Source organism: Seriola dumerili, unplaced genomic scaffold (genome assembly GCF_002260705.1).
Source record: "Seriola dumerili isolate Sdu_G_001 unplaced genomic scaffold, Sdu_1.0 BDQW01000056.1, whole genome shotgun sequence".
Taxonomy (NCBI): domain Eukaryota; kingdom Metazoa; phylum Chordata; class Actinopteri; order Carangiformes; family Carangidae; genus Seriola; species Seriola dumerili.
In genome coordinates this window covers 6,172,415-6,192,788 of record NW_019174311.1, presented here as the reverse complement: position 1 = coordinate 6,192,788, position 20,374 = coordinate 6,172,415, and the positions used below count along the sequence as shown (strand labels likewise).

General features: G+C 42.5%; 1 protein-coding gene across 2 annotated transcripts in view; it reads left to right on the top strand.

Annotated features, from left to right (window-relative positions):
• Nucleotides 1-18,198: 18,198 nt before the first annotated feature.
• LOC111219160 (rho guanine nucleotide exchange factor 25-like) overlaps nt 18,199-20,374 on the top strand; it is a 33,145-nt gene continuing 30,969 nt past the window's right edge. For both annotated transcript variants that reach the window (XM_022741756.1, XM_022741755.1), the window contains exon 1: nt 18,199-18,820. In XM_022741756.1, coding sequence (XP_022597477.1) covers nt 18,715-18,820 — 106 coding nt within the window. In that variant the 5' untranslated portion in view covers nt 18,199-18,714. The remainder of the gene's footprint in view (nt 18,821-20,374) is intronic.

The window sequence follows — 20,374 nt, the reverse complement described above, 5'->3', positions numbered from 1 at the left end:
TTATAGCTTGTGAAGCCAAAACAGAAATGAAGTTGATAGGAAAGGGAAGTCTGTTTGGCACAACAGGGCAGGGGCCGCGGTGTGTGTGTGTGTATATGTGTGTGTGTGTGTGTGTGTGTGTGTGTTTTTGTGTTATTTTCCTTTATCCTTTTAGATACACAAGAATGATTTTTCGGTTGTGCCAGATGAGGGCAGCATAGCACACACAGTGTTATCATTAGGTTTTTGTGAAAAGAAAGAAGTCATTGCTCTGAAATCCATCAGATGTTACAAATGATTTTCAGTGTGGTGTACGAGTGAAAGAACATTTTGTTCTGAATCCCAACTCCCCAATCCCATAGTACTCACACTTTCCTTTTAGGGTCAGATTTATTTTCCTCCTATTCTGCAAATTCCTCACAGAGTCATTCACTCATCACTGCAGAAGGCAGTCCAACTTCTCCCCAGACACCGCAGTACCCAGCAGAGGTCAGTGGTAGAGCAAAAGAACTTGGAAAGAGGCTTGGGAAGCAATGAACTAAGTTTAGCCTGCTTAGTGACTGATTTTGAAGTCAGCCATGTGCTCAGCTAATATTAGATTGTTGGCAGTCTCTGCAGGGCCGGTCTTACCAGCTCCGACTCTGCTCAGACTCTGAGCATTTGCTATATTATTTCCAGCTATGTGGCTAAAAGACTACTATTTGTTCTAAAGCCTCTAAAAACCCTCCAGGAATCAGGTGAATGAGAGGAAGTGGCGAGGAAACACAGCTAAACTTGCTATGCAAAGAAAGGAGGAGATTTTGGATGATTTCAGGAAAGTTATTACAATGGGAAGTGGAGATTTGTGGTGTTTGCGCTTTTACTCAAGGGTGGATGAATAAGATATGAGACACAAATACTGCACACATACTGCGATGAATTGTTCAGTGCCGGAGAACTCAAACCTTTTTGTAAAAACAAACAAAAAAACCCCCCCCTACACTATGGGCTGAGTTAGGGTTACGTTAGGTGAAGGAAGCAAAGAAGTATGAAAATGTGAGCACCACAGTTCAGTATATTCTTTCACTCTCTCTGCTTCATAATACATGCATTTACATGGACAAAAAGAAGACTAAACAGATAAATGATATATAGCCCCTAAATCACGTGGACTGATATTGCGATGTGATATACAGTAGCAGATTTTCCTATAACTGAAAATGAATTTTATTTTCTCATCTTTATAGAAAAAGACAAACCTATATAGATATCATGAGATATTTGCATTTTGCAAATATTTCTTGCAGTTCTATTCACATGAAATCTTACAGGTTAAAGTATTTCTGTCGTAAGCCTTCAACCCCTCAGCTATAGGGACGTTTTTGATTTGTATGTATAACAGATATGAATCACATTTGCAACATTTACTATCAGTGAAAAATAGCACATTGAAAATCAAGATTTGTCAAGATAATTACTTGGTGGAGACACAGATTGACGTTGGGGAGAAACATGATCGCATGTCTGACAGCCGGTGGAGATGATGTCATTCGCAAACTTTCCATTAGCGTTCAGTTTCTAATTCACTGCACACGGCAGTGAATTTCACTGCAAAGTGGTTATTGAGTCAACTGACTGTATTATAGTCTGTCATCAAATGAACAGTCACAGGCCTGTAGGCTCCACTTTTGCCAGCTCTGGCTTGGATAAAGTGTTTCTGATGGTTCCACAGTCAGTCTGGATGGATGACGTTGCTGATGTGGAACCTTTGTGCGAAGTAATTTTTATCTTCTTCCAACTCCAAGCTTAATTTTTCCTTATGCTCTTAAATCTTTACTCCACCTCTGCCAGTAATTTCTCTGAGGTCTTAATTGCTGCCGGTGACTAATTGTACTAAGCCAGTTGCACTTTTTAATTCTTCCGCTGCAAGTGCTCCATTGCTCTTTTTTTTTTTCCAAGATAATGTGGAATCAAGACGTCAGCCTTGGCTCGATGAAAATTCAAAAGCCAAGAACAGAGAAAGTAGCAGAGAGGAATATAAATGGAGTCACATAAATGTAAGTCATTCATGGCAGCTTGGAAAGAGATTTACGCTTTGGTTTCTAAAAGGTAACAGTTTCAATAGGGTTACAATCCCGGGACTTAATTTAACAATAAATAAACTTGTTAGGTCCAGTCCTCCTGTGGTATGAAAGTCTGTTCTGAAATATAATCAAGTATTTACTTTTTTCAAATGTTTTGAAGTGTTTTAAATCATTTGTACCTCTGCTCTGACTAAATGCACTAAATGCATTGCAATTTTCTTACATACACTGTTTTACTTCTTGTTATGATCTAAAGCTTTCTGGTATCTGGAATAATTTTTACTTTCACATTTAAACACGCAGTGGTCCAGACACTTGTACTAAAAGTGTCACCAGACATTTTTTTTCTTATCAAAGCTATTAAAACAGCATCGTTTTCTCAGAGAATCAGCAGTTAATAAAAACATTTTTTATCAGGTGCTTTAGATGTTATTGATATCTAAAAGTGCTCATGTGATAAAATCAGTGTTGGCAAAACCTCTACCAGAAGCCTCAAACAACACATTAGCACAGTATGTGCCCAATGTGTTTTCACCTCATGGTTTCTTGATCTTGAAGATATTGAACTGATAAAACACTGAGTGGAAAAAACCTTTTCCAAACTGAACTTTACTGGATTCAAGAGTGACTCTTTAAAGCCAGGCTGTAGCACTGGAGCGCTCTGATGTTCTGTAGCAGCCTCCTCCTTGACTATGGATGATTTTTTTTTTAGGTCACTCTGCTGTGTCTCAAGTCCTTAACGTATTTGAGTTTATTTTGCCTCATATTCTTCATTGTATCTGGACACTGATAAGAATATATTATTTTCCTGTGTGATTCCAGTGTTTTGAAACTTTTTGAAAGGTTTTCTGTCAAAAATGAAGAAAGACGCACAGCTGCAGTAAACAGGTGTGTTGTTTTCTAATTGCTTCAGGTGTGCAAGTTGATAATGGACGGCTCCTGTTCTTCCAGTGGGAGGTTATTTCCTCTGTGTATGCTTAGCATGTTTCTGTCCCACACAGCTCACATGAATCAGATGTATGCAATGGAGGAAAGTGTGGTAATGCTTTTCATCAAAAGTATTAGAATATCTTTACATGCCTTGTAGACTAATAACTTAAAAAAAAAAACTGTAAAATGCAGGAGGAAAGTGCAGTAAATTCAAACAAGAGTAAAATGCAGACGCTGGTGTGGCAACATTACCGCTGGGCAGATCTTGTATAGAGACTCTCATGGAAGGAGCTTGATCACCCTTGGCCTAGACTCCATATGACCAAAACAGGACAGTGTGCAGATCTCAAGCTGCACTTAGGCTCAGCGGAGGTATAAAACTCTGAGACATAACTGGGAGGTTGTCCAAAATCTGCCTGAAATTTGGTGAAATAAAAAAATAAAAACTCTACTGGCTCAGAGACTCAACGTTTTATATAACTTGTGGATAAAAGACAAATTCTGACTTAATCCAAACATGTCTGCTTTGCAAAGCTTTGTGTTTCTTGAGCTTACATTGGGGCTAAAGTTGAGCATAATTTCTCTAAGGAACAGAAGCTATCTTCAGTCTCTGACTCTTTAAAAAAAATCATATTGATATCTTTCTATCTTTATAGCTTTCATCAATTATATTTAATCTTCAAGAAGTATAAAACAAACACACACTCGCAAGTGTCAGCACAAGACACTTCAAAAATGTTTCAAAAGATAAAAATGTGACTAATGTTGAGGACTGTAAAGAAAATGTTGGCGTTGATAATAATTAAATGATTTACAGCAAAGACAAAAAAAAAATAACACCAGTCTGGATTGTGCCGTTTCTCTGGGCAAGTTGCCTTCAGTTTGAAGAATTGTCTGTAGAGGGCTGTTGTGGAAGGATGTGAAAGTACTCGTTTGAAACGGGTCTTCATTTAGTCGCACAAAATCACTCTCAATGACGGTTATTTAATCTTGATGGCTGGTTTGTATCCTTCAGTATGTAGACATGTACAGCAGAAAAACTTTACTGCGTCCCTGTTGCTTCAGAACAAATCACTGTCCTTTTAAACCTCTTATCAGCCTGAGCCCAGTTTTTCTGTTTAAAGTGATACCAGGAGGGCGGCTGCAGGAATAGCAATATTGGTCAGTTGTCCAGCACTTTGGTCCAGACTGAAATCTATTGGATGCATTTCACTGAGGAGCGCTTGGTAACAGAATTACATACATGTACATTTGTCAAACCAGCTTCATTTGTGATTTCATAGATAAAACAAATCACCGGTTGAGGGGTGAACGCCTCGTCTAGATCAGTCTCTTTTCTATTAAATCACAAATTATGCATGTACATTTATGTAATTCTGCCCCCCCCCCATGTTGTCATGTGTCTCAATTTATAGGTTAACTGTGGCGCCTCTTCTTTCTCCCTTTGTTGTTTTGTTTTTTTTTTTTTGCTGCTGTTCATAACTGTGCTGTCAAATATATGGATATCAATAACATAATCTGCCAAGTTACAGTCACATTTGTCTCATATTAGTGAATTTATTCACACAATTTTCTTGCCTAGTGGTAAACTAAGCCCAAACGTTATATTATTGGATGGAGTAATCGCACACAGATTCTAAAAGGTGTAGAAAATGTGATTTATGTGAACACTTTGTTAAATGCTGCAGTGAAACTTTTAAATAACTCAAATGTCCGTAGACAATGGCGTTCGGATCACATGATCATTAGGGGTTTTAACTGCAGCAGTTGTAGCGTGACGTGTGTAGAACAGGTGATTCCACATGTTTAGGCAGTTGTTGTAAAACATGAATGAAGTTTGAGCTCTCTTTCTCTCTCTGTCTCTCTACACACACACACAGACACACACACACACACGCACACACATGCACACACACACGAACTCTCCGCGTGGCCTGCAGGGTCAATCTGTCAGTAAACACTTGTGCAAGGCCTCTGACTTTTAATACCAAACAATCTTTCAAAGCAGACACAAACAAACAATACCGGCGTGATTACTTGTTCTGTTAAAGAAGTTGTATAACGTGTGTACAATCGGTGACAGTGTCCTAAATAGCTGAGCTTCGTGGGCTGTGTGCTCATACCTTATTTGGGGCTGCCCCGCTGCTCAAGAGTTCACACAATCCTTGTGTCACTGTCTGAGACTTGGGTGAAGATGAAGAGGGAGTGTAGGTTGCCAGGACAGTGCAAAGTCAAGACAGCAGAAGAGATATGGGAAAGACTGAGATAATTTTAGATTGGGGGTACCAAAAAAAAAAAAAAAAAAAAAAAAAAGTCCAGGTGGTGAAGACAAAGAGCAAGAAATGAAAGAAGAGAAAGACTGATGGAAGGAGGAGAGATTTTGGGGAGGGGGTGGTGATCCTCTATAGCCAATGAAGAACAAGAAAGGAGGATTTCAGGGAGGGTGAAGTCACAGCTCGCTGTTTCAGCATTCAGAGAGAGGGACAGGAGAGGAGCCACCTCACAGAGAAAGGAAAGGATGAAACAGAAGGATGACAAAGAAGAGGACAGATGACACCGCTCAAGGTGGCCCAAGAAAATCTTCTACCTGTGTTACTAGGGGAGGCTTATATTGACAACACAAGGTGGACACATTTACTACTGAGGCAGACTTAAGAGACACTTGCAGCCAACTCACCTGCTTGTACTGGGGGAAGGAAAAGCTCTGAGGTTCCTGTCCAAGCGTACGTTCCCAGCTTCAGACAGACACATGCCCTCCTCTTCCAGGATCAATTATTCATATGCGTGAGGTTTCCTGTGTGTCAGGGCAGAACAAAACGGGCTGCTGTGGCTCATGTCCAAACTGTGGCACAGTTCGCTGTGAGACAAGAAGCTGGAGGAGCCGAAAACAGGGGACAAGAAAGCCAGAGGACGCAGAGGGATCGTGGTAGAACCGGAGATCAAAGGCCACAACAGCACAGGAGAATAATTTGAGTTTGACATTTCGTGGAGAATGAAGGCACTACAGAAGAATCAGGGACGCACTGACCAGATGTTGGGAGCCATGGCTGATGTGCTTACTTCTGTGGCCATGCCCAATCAACAGTGGGTGAGTTGTGAGGCTGTGTTTGTGTATTTACCGTCTGTTTATGTGAAAGCATAATGCCACAAATTCAAAAGGAGAGCAACAGATACATATGGAGGCATTTTCCAGAGCTCGCGGAGCATGACGTGGAACTTATCTCTGGTTCACATCATCCTATACCATGTTTATTTTGTGTCATTTGTATAACTTGGTCATAAACCTAAAATGGTCAAGCCGCAGAAGCGAAAGGAGGAGTGAGAGAGAGTGAGAGAGAGAGGGAGAGAGAGAGAGAGAGCGAGAGATAAAGGGATGTAAGGGTTGCTAGTCTCTGTTCATTGCTCATGTGGAATCTTGGCTGTTTCTGAAGAGGAAGCAGAGTAGTGGTGATTAAAAGGTCTGACCATAAACAAAGTCATGCAGGTCTAACGCCTCATTGCAACCCTGCAAATTCATTCCCCTCGCCTTTTACCCTTCTCTTCCTCTTTACAGGTGATCCGGTCCGCTGACACAATATTCACCTTTAAATATAGACACATAAATATAGACGTATAGACACTATTTTATCAGCTATTTCAAATGCTCATTTAGAAAATGAGCATGAAGTTTTCCATAACAATCACAAACAAATTGCATTTAATGAACTTGACTGAATTTCCAGCATCTGGAAATGAAAACATACAGGGGTCAGAATGTACCAAACAGTCCAAATGACTTTCTCTTTGAAAAATGTTTATCTTGATGAATCATTTCCTCCCCAGCAGATAGTGGTAAAAACCATAACCGTGATTATAATCTCCCTCCACTTCTGAAAGGGAGTGATAACTGCACTTGCCCTTTTTAACCTCTATGGTGCGGGTGGACTTTAAATACAGGTTTAAACTGCTGTCTGAGAAGCACTTCTTACTCAAGCACTGTTTCAAAACTTGGACCTCAATGACTTTCATTGCATTCTTGTTCAGTGTGTAATGGAGAAAAGGATGAACAAGATGCAGGGAATTGTGGGAAAAAGCAGCCACTGGTGTAATGTTTTGTGGTTGTGTGACCAAAAGTACTCTGTACAATCTTATCATCACATCCTCCTTGAGAGCAGGGCTCCACCGCTGACAAAGGCATCTCTGTGTGTAGCTCTCAGAAGGGGGTGAGGCGGACCTCCCATCAAGTGAGGATGAAAGGGGGCCTGTCCAGGGCCAGTGGGAACCAGAGGGGCTGGAGTGGGAGCAGCAGGCCACTACTACGGAAAACCCAGAGCGGACAGAAAGAACAGGTAAGACCTGAAGGAGCTGCGCTGAGCGTGACTGACCATTTTGTGACCCAAAACCCACAATGCTAGTCCAAACACTGGCCCCCTAACCAAACCAGTCAGAGCTCAGAGACTCACCGAAACACAAACTTCCAGACTGGGCTTTGATTCTTTGTGTGAAACGTCTCAGATTTCTGTGCAGTGACATCTAAAACAGCCTGCTCAGCCACTCCATCACGCTCATGAAAAACTCTTGTTGCTGTTGACACGTAAACAGTGATTTCTTGAGTCAAGATTCATGATATAAATAAACAGTCTTTAATCCGTAAGCGTGTACGTGCCACATCAGCTACTGCCCAGGCCTTTAGTTTCAGTTTGGCCTGTTCTTGCATGTTAGCCATATGTGAATCAACACAGGGCCCGAGTCCCATCTGCCATATCTGATGGTGGTCATTAGGTAGTAATAACTTGAGGGAGACGTATCAGATGGGAGTCACCTGAGTGTTGGTAGTTTACTCTCATTAAACTCCACCCTCTGTACCCTCTATTAGCACTGATAGCAGTAAATTGCTTTGCTGTAATGTACCGTACATAAGTTCGTGAGAGAGAGAGAAAGAGAGAGAGAGAGAGAGAGAGAGAGAGAGAGAGAGAGAGAGAGAGAGAGAGAGTGAGAGAGCGCTTGTGTTGTACACATGCAACCCTTTCCAGATGGGGTGAGAAAACATGTTCAGCTGCCTCCCTTCCGAGTCTGCCCCGTCAGTGTTAGTTGCACTTATTCTGATTCTGCTGTGAAAGGGTTGCGTGCGTTGCCATTTTCCTTGAGTGGAACAGAACAAAAGCATCTTTGTAGCTGGATGTGGGTTTGGGTTAGAGGGAGAGTGTGTGTGTATATATGGGAGGTTTGGTGGTGTGTATCATGTGGCCGCACCACTAACTGTTGTGCAGAATAGTACATGGCGTACAGAAGGGGTGTGAGTGAGGCCAGAGGAAGCTGTCAGCGATGCTTATCTGTAATGGTCTTACTAGGATGGGGTGTGCTGCTGAGGTTAATGCTGCTAAATATTATTTTAACTCACAGCTCAGTGTTCGGAAAAGCAAAAAAACAAAAAACAAAAAACCACCCAAAAAAACGCATTATTCAGGGCCATGTGCAAGGATGATGACCAAAACAGAGATTGTTTATTTCAGTCCCAGACAAGCTTCCCTGGTCAATTGTTTTTGCTTAGCCCAATTTCCTCTGGATTGAAAATTGGATGGAAAATCAATGAAACACAAGACAGAAAAACATCTGAACCACAACAACAAGATACAGACTATGGCGTAGCACAGAGTGGGGCTGGGTGCAGTAGTAGTTTGCTCTCCATTCTATAAACCCATGACAATGTTCCTACAATGAAATACTGTATCCTGGTTCATAGTTGTAAAGAGCAAATTAGATTTTATCATATGTATATATTTATGTATATAATGTTAAATACTTGAATGAATGTTTTGTTGTCTTTGAAAATAAAGGCATTTGAAAAAAACCCCCAGAGATTTTAGTAGATGTTGCATTTTATCAGTATTGGTCATTCATAGTTATTGCTTTGTTATTTTGCCAGTATCTGTATCTCTTACCTCTCGTGCAGAGAGGGCAGTGCAGAAGATATAAAACCTAGGTGTCACAAAACACTATTTACATCAATAATGTGCTAATTAGCAGGATTGGCAAACTAGAACTTGAGTACCAAACTTACTTATTAAAAGGTTAATGAAGGGGGCGTTTTTCATGCAATGACAAAAAAATGGTTGCCATGGTTTGACTGGCTGCAGCAGGGCTGTGTTAGTGGAAGAGATCTTTTTTTTTTTTTTAAAGATGTAGTTCATAGGGCCATAGGGCCATCTGTTATGTGTTAGAAACAAGATGCCTGTTAGTGGCTTCCTAGGAATCACAGGACAGTGCCCGCCTCCACGAATTCAGATCCTTTCTTTCAATTCTTCTCATTTTCCAACCCCGGTTTACTTTGCTCCTCTCCCTGCTTTCTTAGCAGTGAATCTTACCAAAGATTGACTTTCCCTTTTCTTCTGATCAATTTCTTTTCCCTGTTTTCTCCCTCCTTTTCTGTTCCAGTCTTTATGCATCCTCTTGCCTCACAGCAATGTCTTCAGCAGTGGTATTTTAAACAGCCTCGGCTCTCCAGTACACAGAACTGCTGATCATATTTCTCTCAAATCTCATTAGTTTTTTTTCTCTTGGCTCCTCAGACTCCCAGAAATAGTATATAGCTCATACCCTCACTCCCCCAGACAATATGTGTCTGCAGTGTCTGTTTCGTAACACTGATCAGTGATGGATGGCCATGTGTGTGGACGCGCTCTGTGTTTTACAATGTTGTCTTTTTCAAGGTAAAATGCACTAAAGCCACGCAAACAGGAAACTGCTGTGAAACCAGTTACAATAACAGTCCTGTAATCGACCCACAGCTGCATGCATACTCTGCTCATGTGTACAGACGCACACACTACACGTGTCTCTTTCACTTTGAACGTGCTCATATGCAACTTAAAACACATGCTTATTATTAACGTAGAAAACAGTCAGATATTTGCTATCTATAGGAAACATATGTTGGACGTACAGAAGTAATAATGAACATTTATGAGAACAAAATATGAAAAACACATAAGCATACTATTCTCTGTATCACTCGTCAGTCACCTCACTAAATAGTGCTTATAGTACTTTTTACAGTATTTCAAATATGACGTCTTTTTCTTTTGATTTTTTCCCAATTTTCTACTAATAAAATCCTGAAATAATTAAAGGATCAGAGATCAAAACAAGAGACCAGAGAGAACTTGTAGAGTGAAATACCTATGAAAACACGATTATGTTTGGAAGGACTATGTAACCAGTTTTGTGCTCAGCACCTCATTAGAGTACAAATTAAATAACAACAGTTACCGTATTCATGAGAAGTTGCGTGGAAAACTATGCAGAAAATGCATGCCCCTGTCCATATTGGGGTTTTCGAGAGGCTGAGAGCGTGTGCCATTCAAGGAGAAGTGCTGATCTCTGACGACCCTGGGACTGAACTGTGTGTGTGTGACCTTAAATGGGCAGAGTTCAACCTCAAGTTGCATCATATTGTATTGTAAGGACCAGAGATTACACAGCTTTACCTCACAGAGGTGGATGGTGTAATTGTGTGCGTATATATGTACACAAATGGAATATCTCACCCATCCTCTATTGTAATGCACCTCAGATGACTTCATACAGTATGTCCTGAACTGATCTCGCATGGTTCTTTTATGTATGAACACTTACAACATACTTGGGCATATTGTGAGTGTTGTCATAAATCTTACAAAAGCTCAGAGCACAGAGCGTACTGTGCTCCTGTGTGATGGCAGGACGGTTTGATTTTCCATATCTGTCTTTACCATTTCCCCACAAGGTTTTGTAAACAAACCAATATCTGTCGTGATTCTGTTATCTGCACCTTTGACCTGTAGATCAGACCCTTTCTGAAAAGTCCTCTAGTGAAATAGTGGACATTAACCTCAGCTATATGCGGACTTCTAACCACATGGATTAAATTTTTCCCTAATTGGCAGTGTTGATCAAGTTATGAGGCTTGTAGTTAAACCTGCAGTAACTGATTTTTGCCCACTTGGGAGCAGCGTAAACAAGTTGTGAACACAACACTGACATCATCCCCTTTTAAAGTGAAAGGGCGAACTTGTTCTCACTAGGTTGCTTATTTACACAACTAAGAGTTATTTGGAGTCGTGTCTCTGTCCACCTGGCAAATGTAAGTCCAATATTCACTCTGCTTCAGCTCCGGTTTTGGTCTCTACCAACTCCTGAGGGAAAAATAAGTTTCTTTAGCTACCAGATGCTCCACTATGTTCACCAGCTAATTTTTAGTTTTGTAGCTTTTCTTGCTGAAAACAGCTGCCTGAACTGATGGAAAATGAACTGAAAGAGTAAAGATGGAGGCCGGACAGCTAAACAAGCAGCTGAAACTCACTATAAATGTCCATAAAGCTGAGGGGAGCTGCATATTTAAGTCATAGTTCTTTGCAGGTTCATCACTACAAGTGACCCCCTTTCACATTGTCACATCGTTTTCACTTTGTCATTTGATACATTGCTGTTGTAAAAGTGTTGATTATAGCTGCTTTAAAGCATTGATGATCACAGGTCTATCATAAGCAACAGCTTACAGTACTGCCTACAGTAAACTGAGTACTGAGTCAGTCCATTTAATACAATTTTGTTTTTAGCCAACGCTCTTTTATTTTGTTATATAATATTTTATATTTTCTGATGACAGATTTGATGCTCCTGGACATGGATGATACCAGTCTTGCACTAACCTGTGGAGAGATGTTCTGCCATTCTTCACAGATGATTCTTTTCAGCTGCTTCTTTGCCGGACGGGTGCTGTTGCTTTATCTTCCACTATAAATTACTCCAAATTCTTTCTAATGGATTCAAGTCAGTGGGCTTCACCAGGTCATAGTTTCACTTTCCTCTTCTTTAAAAACTCTTGTGATTTTTTTCCCCAGTGTGTTTGGGATCAGTGTCATGTTGGAAAACTCCTCTCCTGCCAAACTTATTGAGACTTGGACTCAGACTTCAGTATTTTGGTATATAAAGTTGTGCCAAGTATTAATGTCATTTCCCCTTCACCTTTTGCACTCCAGCAGCCCTGTGGCAGCACACTCTCGCCTCCATGTTTCTTGGTCAGCGCTGTGCAGTCACTGCTGCTGTCCTTGCCAGATCCACGGCAGACATGCTGGACCCCGTCTGATCCAAACAAATATATTTTGGTTTCATTTGAAGAATGTGCTGCCATCATTCATCAGCTTTCTCTTCATGTTCTTTGGCAAAGTTTAATCTTGCAGTTTTGTGAGGAATGATTTTCTTCTTGGTCCGTAGGGGTTGACTTCATGCAGTGTCCTTCACACTGTCTGATCAATCACTGAAACACCAGTCCCCACAGATAATCCATGTGCCAAGTCAGAAGCACTTACCCGTCTGTTCTTCACTGCAAGGTTGTGTAAATAGCAAATTCTGGGTGCCACAGCCACTGTGCCTTCTGTTATTGTAGCCTGGCTCTTCCTGCTGCAACATGTGTTTCAGCTCAGGTTCTGCTGATGCTCATGTACCCTCTCCCATCTTTATGAAGATGCACAGTCTGGTCTCTTACTTGTTCAGGCAATTTTTTTTTACCACGTTGAGCCATGTTGATGACATGACATTAGATACAGCCCAGGTCAAAACTAAGAAGGCTGTGGTGTTCCCGGGTTATTTTATAACCTTGTTCTTGTAATTAGTCTGAACTGTTGTACGGTTGTACTATATGCAACACTACAACTTAAAAATACTGCAATTATTTTAAGATGACACAGTTTTGAATCATCCAACATTTTAGTAATATACAGGGCTATATTCAGTTTCGTTGTGTACTGTGTGTGGGCTGTCTCCCTCAGAAACACTGAAACATGTAAGTTACCGTATATCCTCTTACATGAATAATTTGGCTCAAAAACAGTATTTAATGTGTGTGCTTTTTGTAGAGTTAAATTGCAGAAGCTCATGTTGTGTTTTATTGAAATGGGTCAGGCGGGGCGAGCTGGAAGGCGCATGTCAGCCGGGTCACCGAGACACCTCACAGGTCACCGCTCCGCAGCACAGCTGGCATTTAGTCTGCAGACTGACCTGGAAGGGAGAAGGCAGATAGAGACAGCCAAACAGGCACATGTGCACACAAACATGCCACGTGGACTCACAGCGGAGATCAGGGATACTGATTTGTACATTTTATTAGTCGTATATAAAGATTTGCAGTGTGATTCAGGCTAATTTTGCAAAGCAGCAGTAAATCTAATTCATCTGAACTCTTCCTTTGAAACTGCTGGTTTCAGTGATAAGTAATCAAAGATAAAGCAGCAGCGTCTCTCCATGTGTGGTCCCTGGGTTTGCTTTCGTTTAATTAACATTTTCTCCTTTGGGTGGCGTTTTAGCTCAGGATTAAGGCCTTGAACAAAGTCAGCAGTCCCAGAGTCTCAGTGCTAACATGCTGCTTCTAGAGCAAGACTCACAGACCAGTTCCAGAGAGATAAAGACGGGGGGTGGGGGGTGGGGGGTGCGGGGTGGAGTATGAGTTTGTGTGAATGTTTTGCGTGTACAAAGTGTGTATGCTTGTCACTGTGGGTGGTACGTGAGTATTGTGGATGTTTTGAGAAACAAGTCTCCACGGGTGGTGGACTTCCCCTCTGTGTAGTGCAGAGCTCCTGCTGCCTGAGAGCTGCACTGCATGGTGAGGTACAGCAGTGGGAGGTACTGAGTGGTACTAGTGGTGAAGTGCACACACACACACACACACACACACACGCACGCACACACACGCACTCACACACACACACACATACAGAGCAACACACCCATCTATCTCCCCACTGTATGCCAGCAGTGTAGTTTAGTCTAATTGGACAAAAACAGCAGCTCTCTGCAGACCAGCACGACAGAGGAGAAGAGAACAGGACAGTTAGTCTGTGACTCCTGCTCCATGATGGGATGTCAGCCAAAAAAACAAAAACCTCCTCCTCACATCGGCTTGTCCAGAATGCCAGTTTGCCTTAATTGGCGTTCAGCTTAGAAATGAAGGGCGGAAAAAAAAGACAAAAGAGAGGAACTAAAGGAGAAAAAGCAAGGGAGAAGGAGGAAGGAAAAATGAAATCTAAGTGAACATATTTTGGCAGGACTTCAGCTGGCTGTTGGGGTGAGGAGAGGCTAATGTCAGTGGGGGGTTGGGGAACACACAGCGAATAATCAACTGCATATCTGCTGATCTGAGACTTGCTGCAGCTTTTACTACGCATGCTTATGTCATACGAATTGTGTATATTTGCTCGTTCCCTCTGTAGTTTAAGTGCGCGTGCATTTCGAATGAGTCTGCTCCAGCAGTTTGTTTTGTGTTTACAACATCACTGTCACTACAAAAGAACATTGGGAATTTGTGTTCTTTTGCTTGAGCTGAATTGCATTCATAAATCATTCTCGAGATTCCACTCTGAACACGCCTCCTGCCTAAAATGTGACGGACTGTCTCCCACACAGAGTGGAAAGACGATACATTCCCCCTGTTTGGCTCGCTTGGCTCAGATGAAAAACACAGCCATTTGTCTGCGAACGTGCTAATCTACAGACAAGCCTTTAAATACAGCCCACTGTTAATGTACATGTATAGATTTTTACTCTCTTTCTCCACACCTGCACAGACATACATGTGCAGATGAATCATCTTTAGTGTGTGTGTGTGTGTGTGTGTGTGTGTTTATCGGAGATGGAGAGAAAGTGTGAGAGGGTAGGAGTGGAGGAGTGAAGGAGAGAGATAAAAGGAGAGAGATGAATGGGTGTTAATGCACGCCTCACCTCACATCCCCTGCTCCTCCTTTCAAGCTAGGGGAGGAATTCTGTCCGTATTTGTGTTAGCATTCAGGGCTTTGTACGTGTCTCCTGCGCCGATATCAGTGTTCATTTATTCAAAAGATTCATCCAATACTGAGAGAGATAATGTAGGTGCTGAATACAGAGAAGTAAGGTCATCTGAGATGTGGCCATTCAGTCCATTGTAGTAATGTCAGCCTCATCCACCATAAGATGTTTTCAAAATATTGATTATATGAAGGTAGAAAAAATACTATTTCTTTCATGTTTGCAGTGACTTCAAAGCAGCACCACGGACTGGATGAACCAGCACTTACAATCAGCCTTGTGCAACAAGTACAAAAACCCCCCCTACTGGGTGTCTTGTAGAAACAGACTGGCATCTTCTAACTTAAGAGCACATGAAAAGATTTCCCTGCATTCACTTCATGAATTTTGAATGCATCTCAAGAGCAATGTAGTCTTCATTATCTCTCCCCTGTGTAGTCGGTGTTTGTGTAGAATGATAGTGCAGGCAGTGTTCGCTCAATTTGTAATGCTCTGCCCGCGGATTCTTGTCTTGGTGTCTTCGTTTTATCATGTTTCTTGTAAGCCTTCTGCTCTGCTGTCAAATCCATTGTTTCTCAACCCACTTTGAATTGTGCTCCTGTGCTCACACAGTGTTTAGCAGCCGTATCAGCGTCAGACAAGTGGAGACATTCAGCAGCACTGTTCAATATTCCTCTGCTGAATTGCCCCTTCAATCACAGTCGCTTTAAAGCATCCATTATAAGCAAAGAGAGAGATGTAGGGAGGCCTGCAGCGAGAGGAGGAGTTGGGGAGGCGGGGGGGTTGGGGGGATGCGATCTATCTGTATGTGTGCAGATTGTAAGTGTTGCATGTGGCAAATCAGTGTGCTGTCTCAACCTGAGAATAGATATTACATCTGTCGCTGTCGTTTCTCTCAGACAGAACTTTCTTCTCTCACATCTTAGAGCTGCTTTAGTTTTTTCAGCATGTTTGTGAATGAGGAAAAAGAAACAGAGAGATGGTGAGAGAGTAGGGTCTAATGCAACTCTGTGTGCGTGTGTGTGTGTGTGTGTGTGTGTATGTACTCTACTTGTGTGGCTAATGGGTGAGGCAGCCAGGCTTCTGTTTGCTCTGACTATCTCCTTTAGACGACAGAAACATCCTGACAGCAGTCTGCCACCACCCTGTCACTGTGGAGAGATGGATGCTGGAGAGACAGGCCAGCCAACCGTTGACAGTGCACCTCAGGGATGTGCATGCTCACGTGAATGCATGCATGTTGGTTTTCAGTGCCAGCCGATACTCGCTCATCTCTTGTTTCTGTCGATGCCCCCAAAGAGGAACCTGTGAGTGGATGCGGTGACGCTGCTCGTCTTTGTTGCAGTGATCGGGTGGTGATTTCCAAACAATCGGATTGTAGCCTGTGTGAAGGGAGGATAGCGTGATGTGCCCTGCAAAAGTGAGATGAGATCACCCACTGAGTCATAAGCTCAGCAGCTTCAGGCCTAAGAAATGCTGTTTGTTGGTCAGAAAATAATTGGTCTCAGAACACGTAATCTCTCACAATAACGTTGTCACCAACCATTTTTGTTTTCCTTCTTGTGCCAGTTATATCTCCAGTTGTTTCCTTGAATAATTCTGTTTTACATGCTGACATTTCAACAGACTCTGATTTCATCAGCTGATGAGTCATAATCTATTGTTAATTGAGTCTAATGTGCTCTGATGTAGGCTAAAGCACACATCTAAATATGGTATGCTCAGTGTGTATTGCTCTGTTGGTAACTGCTCGGGCTCTGCAGCTTCCAGCTTCATCAAACTGAAAAGAAAAGAAAACTAAAAAGTGACATAATCATGATGATGAAAAGCTTTTTGTAGACTGGGAGATTGTGTGTTTGTGTGTGTGTGTGTGTGTGTGTTTGTGTGTGTGTGTGTGTGTGTGTGTGTGTGTGTGTGTGTGTGTGTGTGTTTGTGTGTGTGTGTGCTCTTTTTTCACCTCGAGACACAGAACTCCTCCATAACATATGCACACTCATGTCTAGTACCAGACACAAATGTCCATTTATGAGCTGTCTGAACACTCACACACACACACACATACACACACACACACACACACACACACACACACACACACACACACACACGCGCGCATAATTTTGTGATCAAGAGCCAGAAGATCAAGACATGGCGGTACTGACAGTAGACGTCTGAGGAAAGGTACTGATGAGTGAAACTAAAAAACACTTGTTGCGTTACACAGAGTTTGAGAGTACAGTTGGGCGGTATGACAATATAAACCTTAGAAATCTTTCAGACATTGCGCTACGCTGTGTTTACCATCGGCCGTACCATATTGGCCATTGTTGTGAGAATATGTCTGCTTTATTTCAAGTACTGGGTTTCCAGGATTTTTGAATCAATGACCATGAATTTACAGATATGTATTTTACAAGATGAGTCCAAAAACAATTTTATATTTCACAATATAAAACACACAATCACAACATCTATCTTTATTTCTCTCTGAAAATTCATTCAGAGGATCAATTTCAGTTTAATCTCTGAGCTTAAAGTAAATATGATTCAGGTGATCTAGATTGAAAGAATTTAGCCCATATTTCTTTGGTTAGACTGCGCCACTATGTTTGTCAGGCTAAATGACTATTGTTACACACACACACACACACACACACACACACACACACACACACCAAGAATGCCAACATTGTGAAATTTGAGACTGCCTGCTCACTCCATGGAAACACAAAAAAAAAAAAAAAAAAAAAAACGCTCACTCTGCTCGCCCCATGATTATAAATTAACATAGAAGTCAATATTGGAGCTGTCCCAGGCAGGAAAGCCCACTGTGATCCATGAAGTGAACACACACACACACACACACACACACACACACACACACACACACACACACACACACACACACATGCACGCTCTCCTCAGAAAGTGTAACACTCTTACAGGCTGTGGTCACCTTACTGGAAAATACATGACACCTTCAACCCAACATGGCCTCTCCACTGTAAATAGCATTATGTATCATTACAGACCTGGGGGTTACTATTTCCAGGGACAGCTATGAGTGGACACAAGAGAGCATGGCATTTAATCTGCACTCGGACTTGGATATCTAAGAGCCCCTGTAAGCATTACCCATGCCAAAATGAGACTCAACCACGTAGAAAAGAGGATAAGAGACAAAACGGGGGACAGCAGACGAGCAAGAGGAAACCAAAGGGAGGAGAGGAAAAACAGCTGAGAGGAGGGAAGAGAGAGAGGAGAGAGAAACAGGAAGAGAGAAAATTAGGGGAGTGGGAACCTTATCCTGGAATAGCCAGCAACTAGAGCTGCAGACTCCACCCTTCTCACCCCTCCCCTTACTCTCTCTCTTTCTCTTTCTCTCTCTCCCTCGCTATCACTCTCTCTCTCTCTGTCTTTCTCTCTCTCACCCTCTCTCTCTCTCTCTCTCTCTCTCCGAAGCAGTCTCCCAGTCTGTCATTTGACCAGGCAGTTCACAGAGGCGAGAGCTGAGCACCAAAAAGAAAACAGAGAGAGGGGAGTGCATTCAATATAACGATAAGCTCGCTGGAATGTTTCCTTGGCTGTTTATCACCAGCTGAAAGAAAAAAAAAAAACCCCAAAAACACCCTGTGAGTGTGGATTTCTTCTTTGCCGCTGCTTTTTGTGGACTCTTTTCTCTTCTTCTCCGTCTGGATGTGGGCTTTAACTCTGTCTGCAGTCAACTGAGGAGGAGGAGGAGGAGGAGGAGGAGGAGGATCAGCTGTCACCTTTTTGGGGGGATTTTACACTTTAAGGAAGGAACCTCCACTTAAGTGAGGGTGAGAGAGACAGAGAGAGAGAGAGAGAGAGAGAGAGGGAGAGAGAGAGACAGAGAGAGAGAGAGAGAAAGTAGGAAAAAGAGAGAGTGCCGGGCCATGCCCACCTCTGCTCATGGTTCAACAGCATGAAAGGGGGCCACCATCACCATCGCCACCACCGAGGCTGTGGCTGCCAACACTTGTTCCGTAAAGTCCTGGCCAAGTGTGGCTGCTGCTATGCCCGAGTCAGAGGTCAGTGTCTCACACACACACACACACACACACACACACACACACACACAGTAACACATAAAAAAGGGTTGATTTTCATCATCATCAGTCTTCAGTTTCTTTCCCTTTCAGTTAGAGAAATGCTTCTTTTTTTTTCATGTGTGTGCGTAATGTCTTGTATGTGTGTGTACAGTTGATCACACTCAACTGAGGCAATAACTCCTCTCCTCTCCATTTAATACCTTGCTCTTCTTCTCCTCCACATTTTCTTAGATGTCCACCCACCTCTCCCTTATCTCCCCTTCCATTCCTCTGAGCGTATGCTAATGGTTTAAGTGTGAGCCTCAATCCTCTCTCCTGCTCTCTCCGCCTCCAGCTAAAGCAACAGATGTGTGTCACATACACATCTGAGCAAGCAGATGAAAAAAACAAAAAAAAACCAAAACAAAACAGCTCTTCCTACAGATGACTACAAAGTGAGAAGCAGGGAAGAGAACATGCGTTACACATTCTTCCAGTATAGATAGAAAGAGAGGACGTGTGTGTGTGTGCGTGTGTGTGTGTGTGTTGGGGGGCATTTGGGAAGTGACTGTCCTCATCATGATATGTGCGTGTGTGTGTCAGTTGAGTATGTGCAGCACGTGGATGGATGAAACACACAGAGGGGGGGGGGGGCGAGTGGAGTAGGGTGGCCGGTGGGAGGGTTGGGGGGCTGGGGTGGGGGGACTGAGCAACTCTGAAACATTCCTCTACCCCCAAACAGTGAGAGTTGAACAAAACAACGGTAATCCTCTCTCTCTCTCCGACTCTCCTGTTTGTTGTAATGAAGTGCAGCAGGAATAGCAGCGGCCCATTAGAATAGTGTGGTTGAGTAAAAGCAGCGGGTGGCATGATATGTAATAACAACAAGGCTGGTGACTGTGCACAGTCGTCTACAGGCCTGCGCCGCTTGTTTAGAGTTTGCACAGAACTCATGGAAGCTCACTGTGACATCAGAAATCAGATCTCTCTCTCTCTCTCTGTTCTACCTCTGTCCGTCAGTTGCCTGTCTCTCTGTCCCTGTCGCTGTCTTGTGCAGACACAGGGCCTCCGTCACTGTGGCTTGGAGTCAAAGTTAAAACAAAAAGCGATGTCTAATAACAGTACATGAGTTTACACTGCGGTGCCACGCTATGTGTTTGTTCCCCCTTTTACAAGCTCACATCAAAGGGATAAACAGTGGACCTACCCGCTGAGGCGCTGTACATAGGGGGGCTCACGAAGTAGGCTTTCATATTATTGGCCAGCGTTGTTGGATACATACCTCAAATTCCTTCAGTTTAATCTCTTATGTAATGGATATTCTCCTTTTCCATCGCCTGCAGCTCCCCGCTGCACCTCTACCATGTTATCATAGCAAATACACGCACACTTAGATCATAATATATAAACATGTGGGGGATTGGAAGAATGAAACATTTCAGGCTATTAAAAGAAATCTCAACAAACATACAGTAAAAGCATTTTTTTTCCAACAGTCTGGATTTCTTCTTCTTCTTCTTCTTCTTCTTCAAAAAAAAAAGCAGGAGCCTGTTT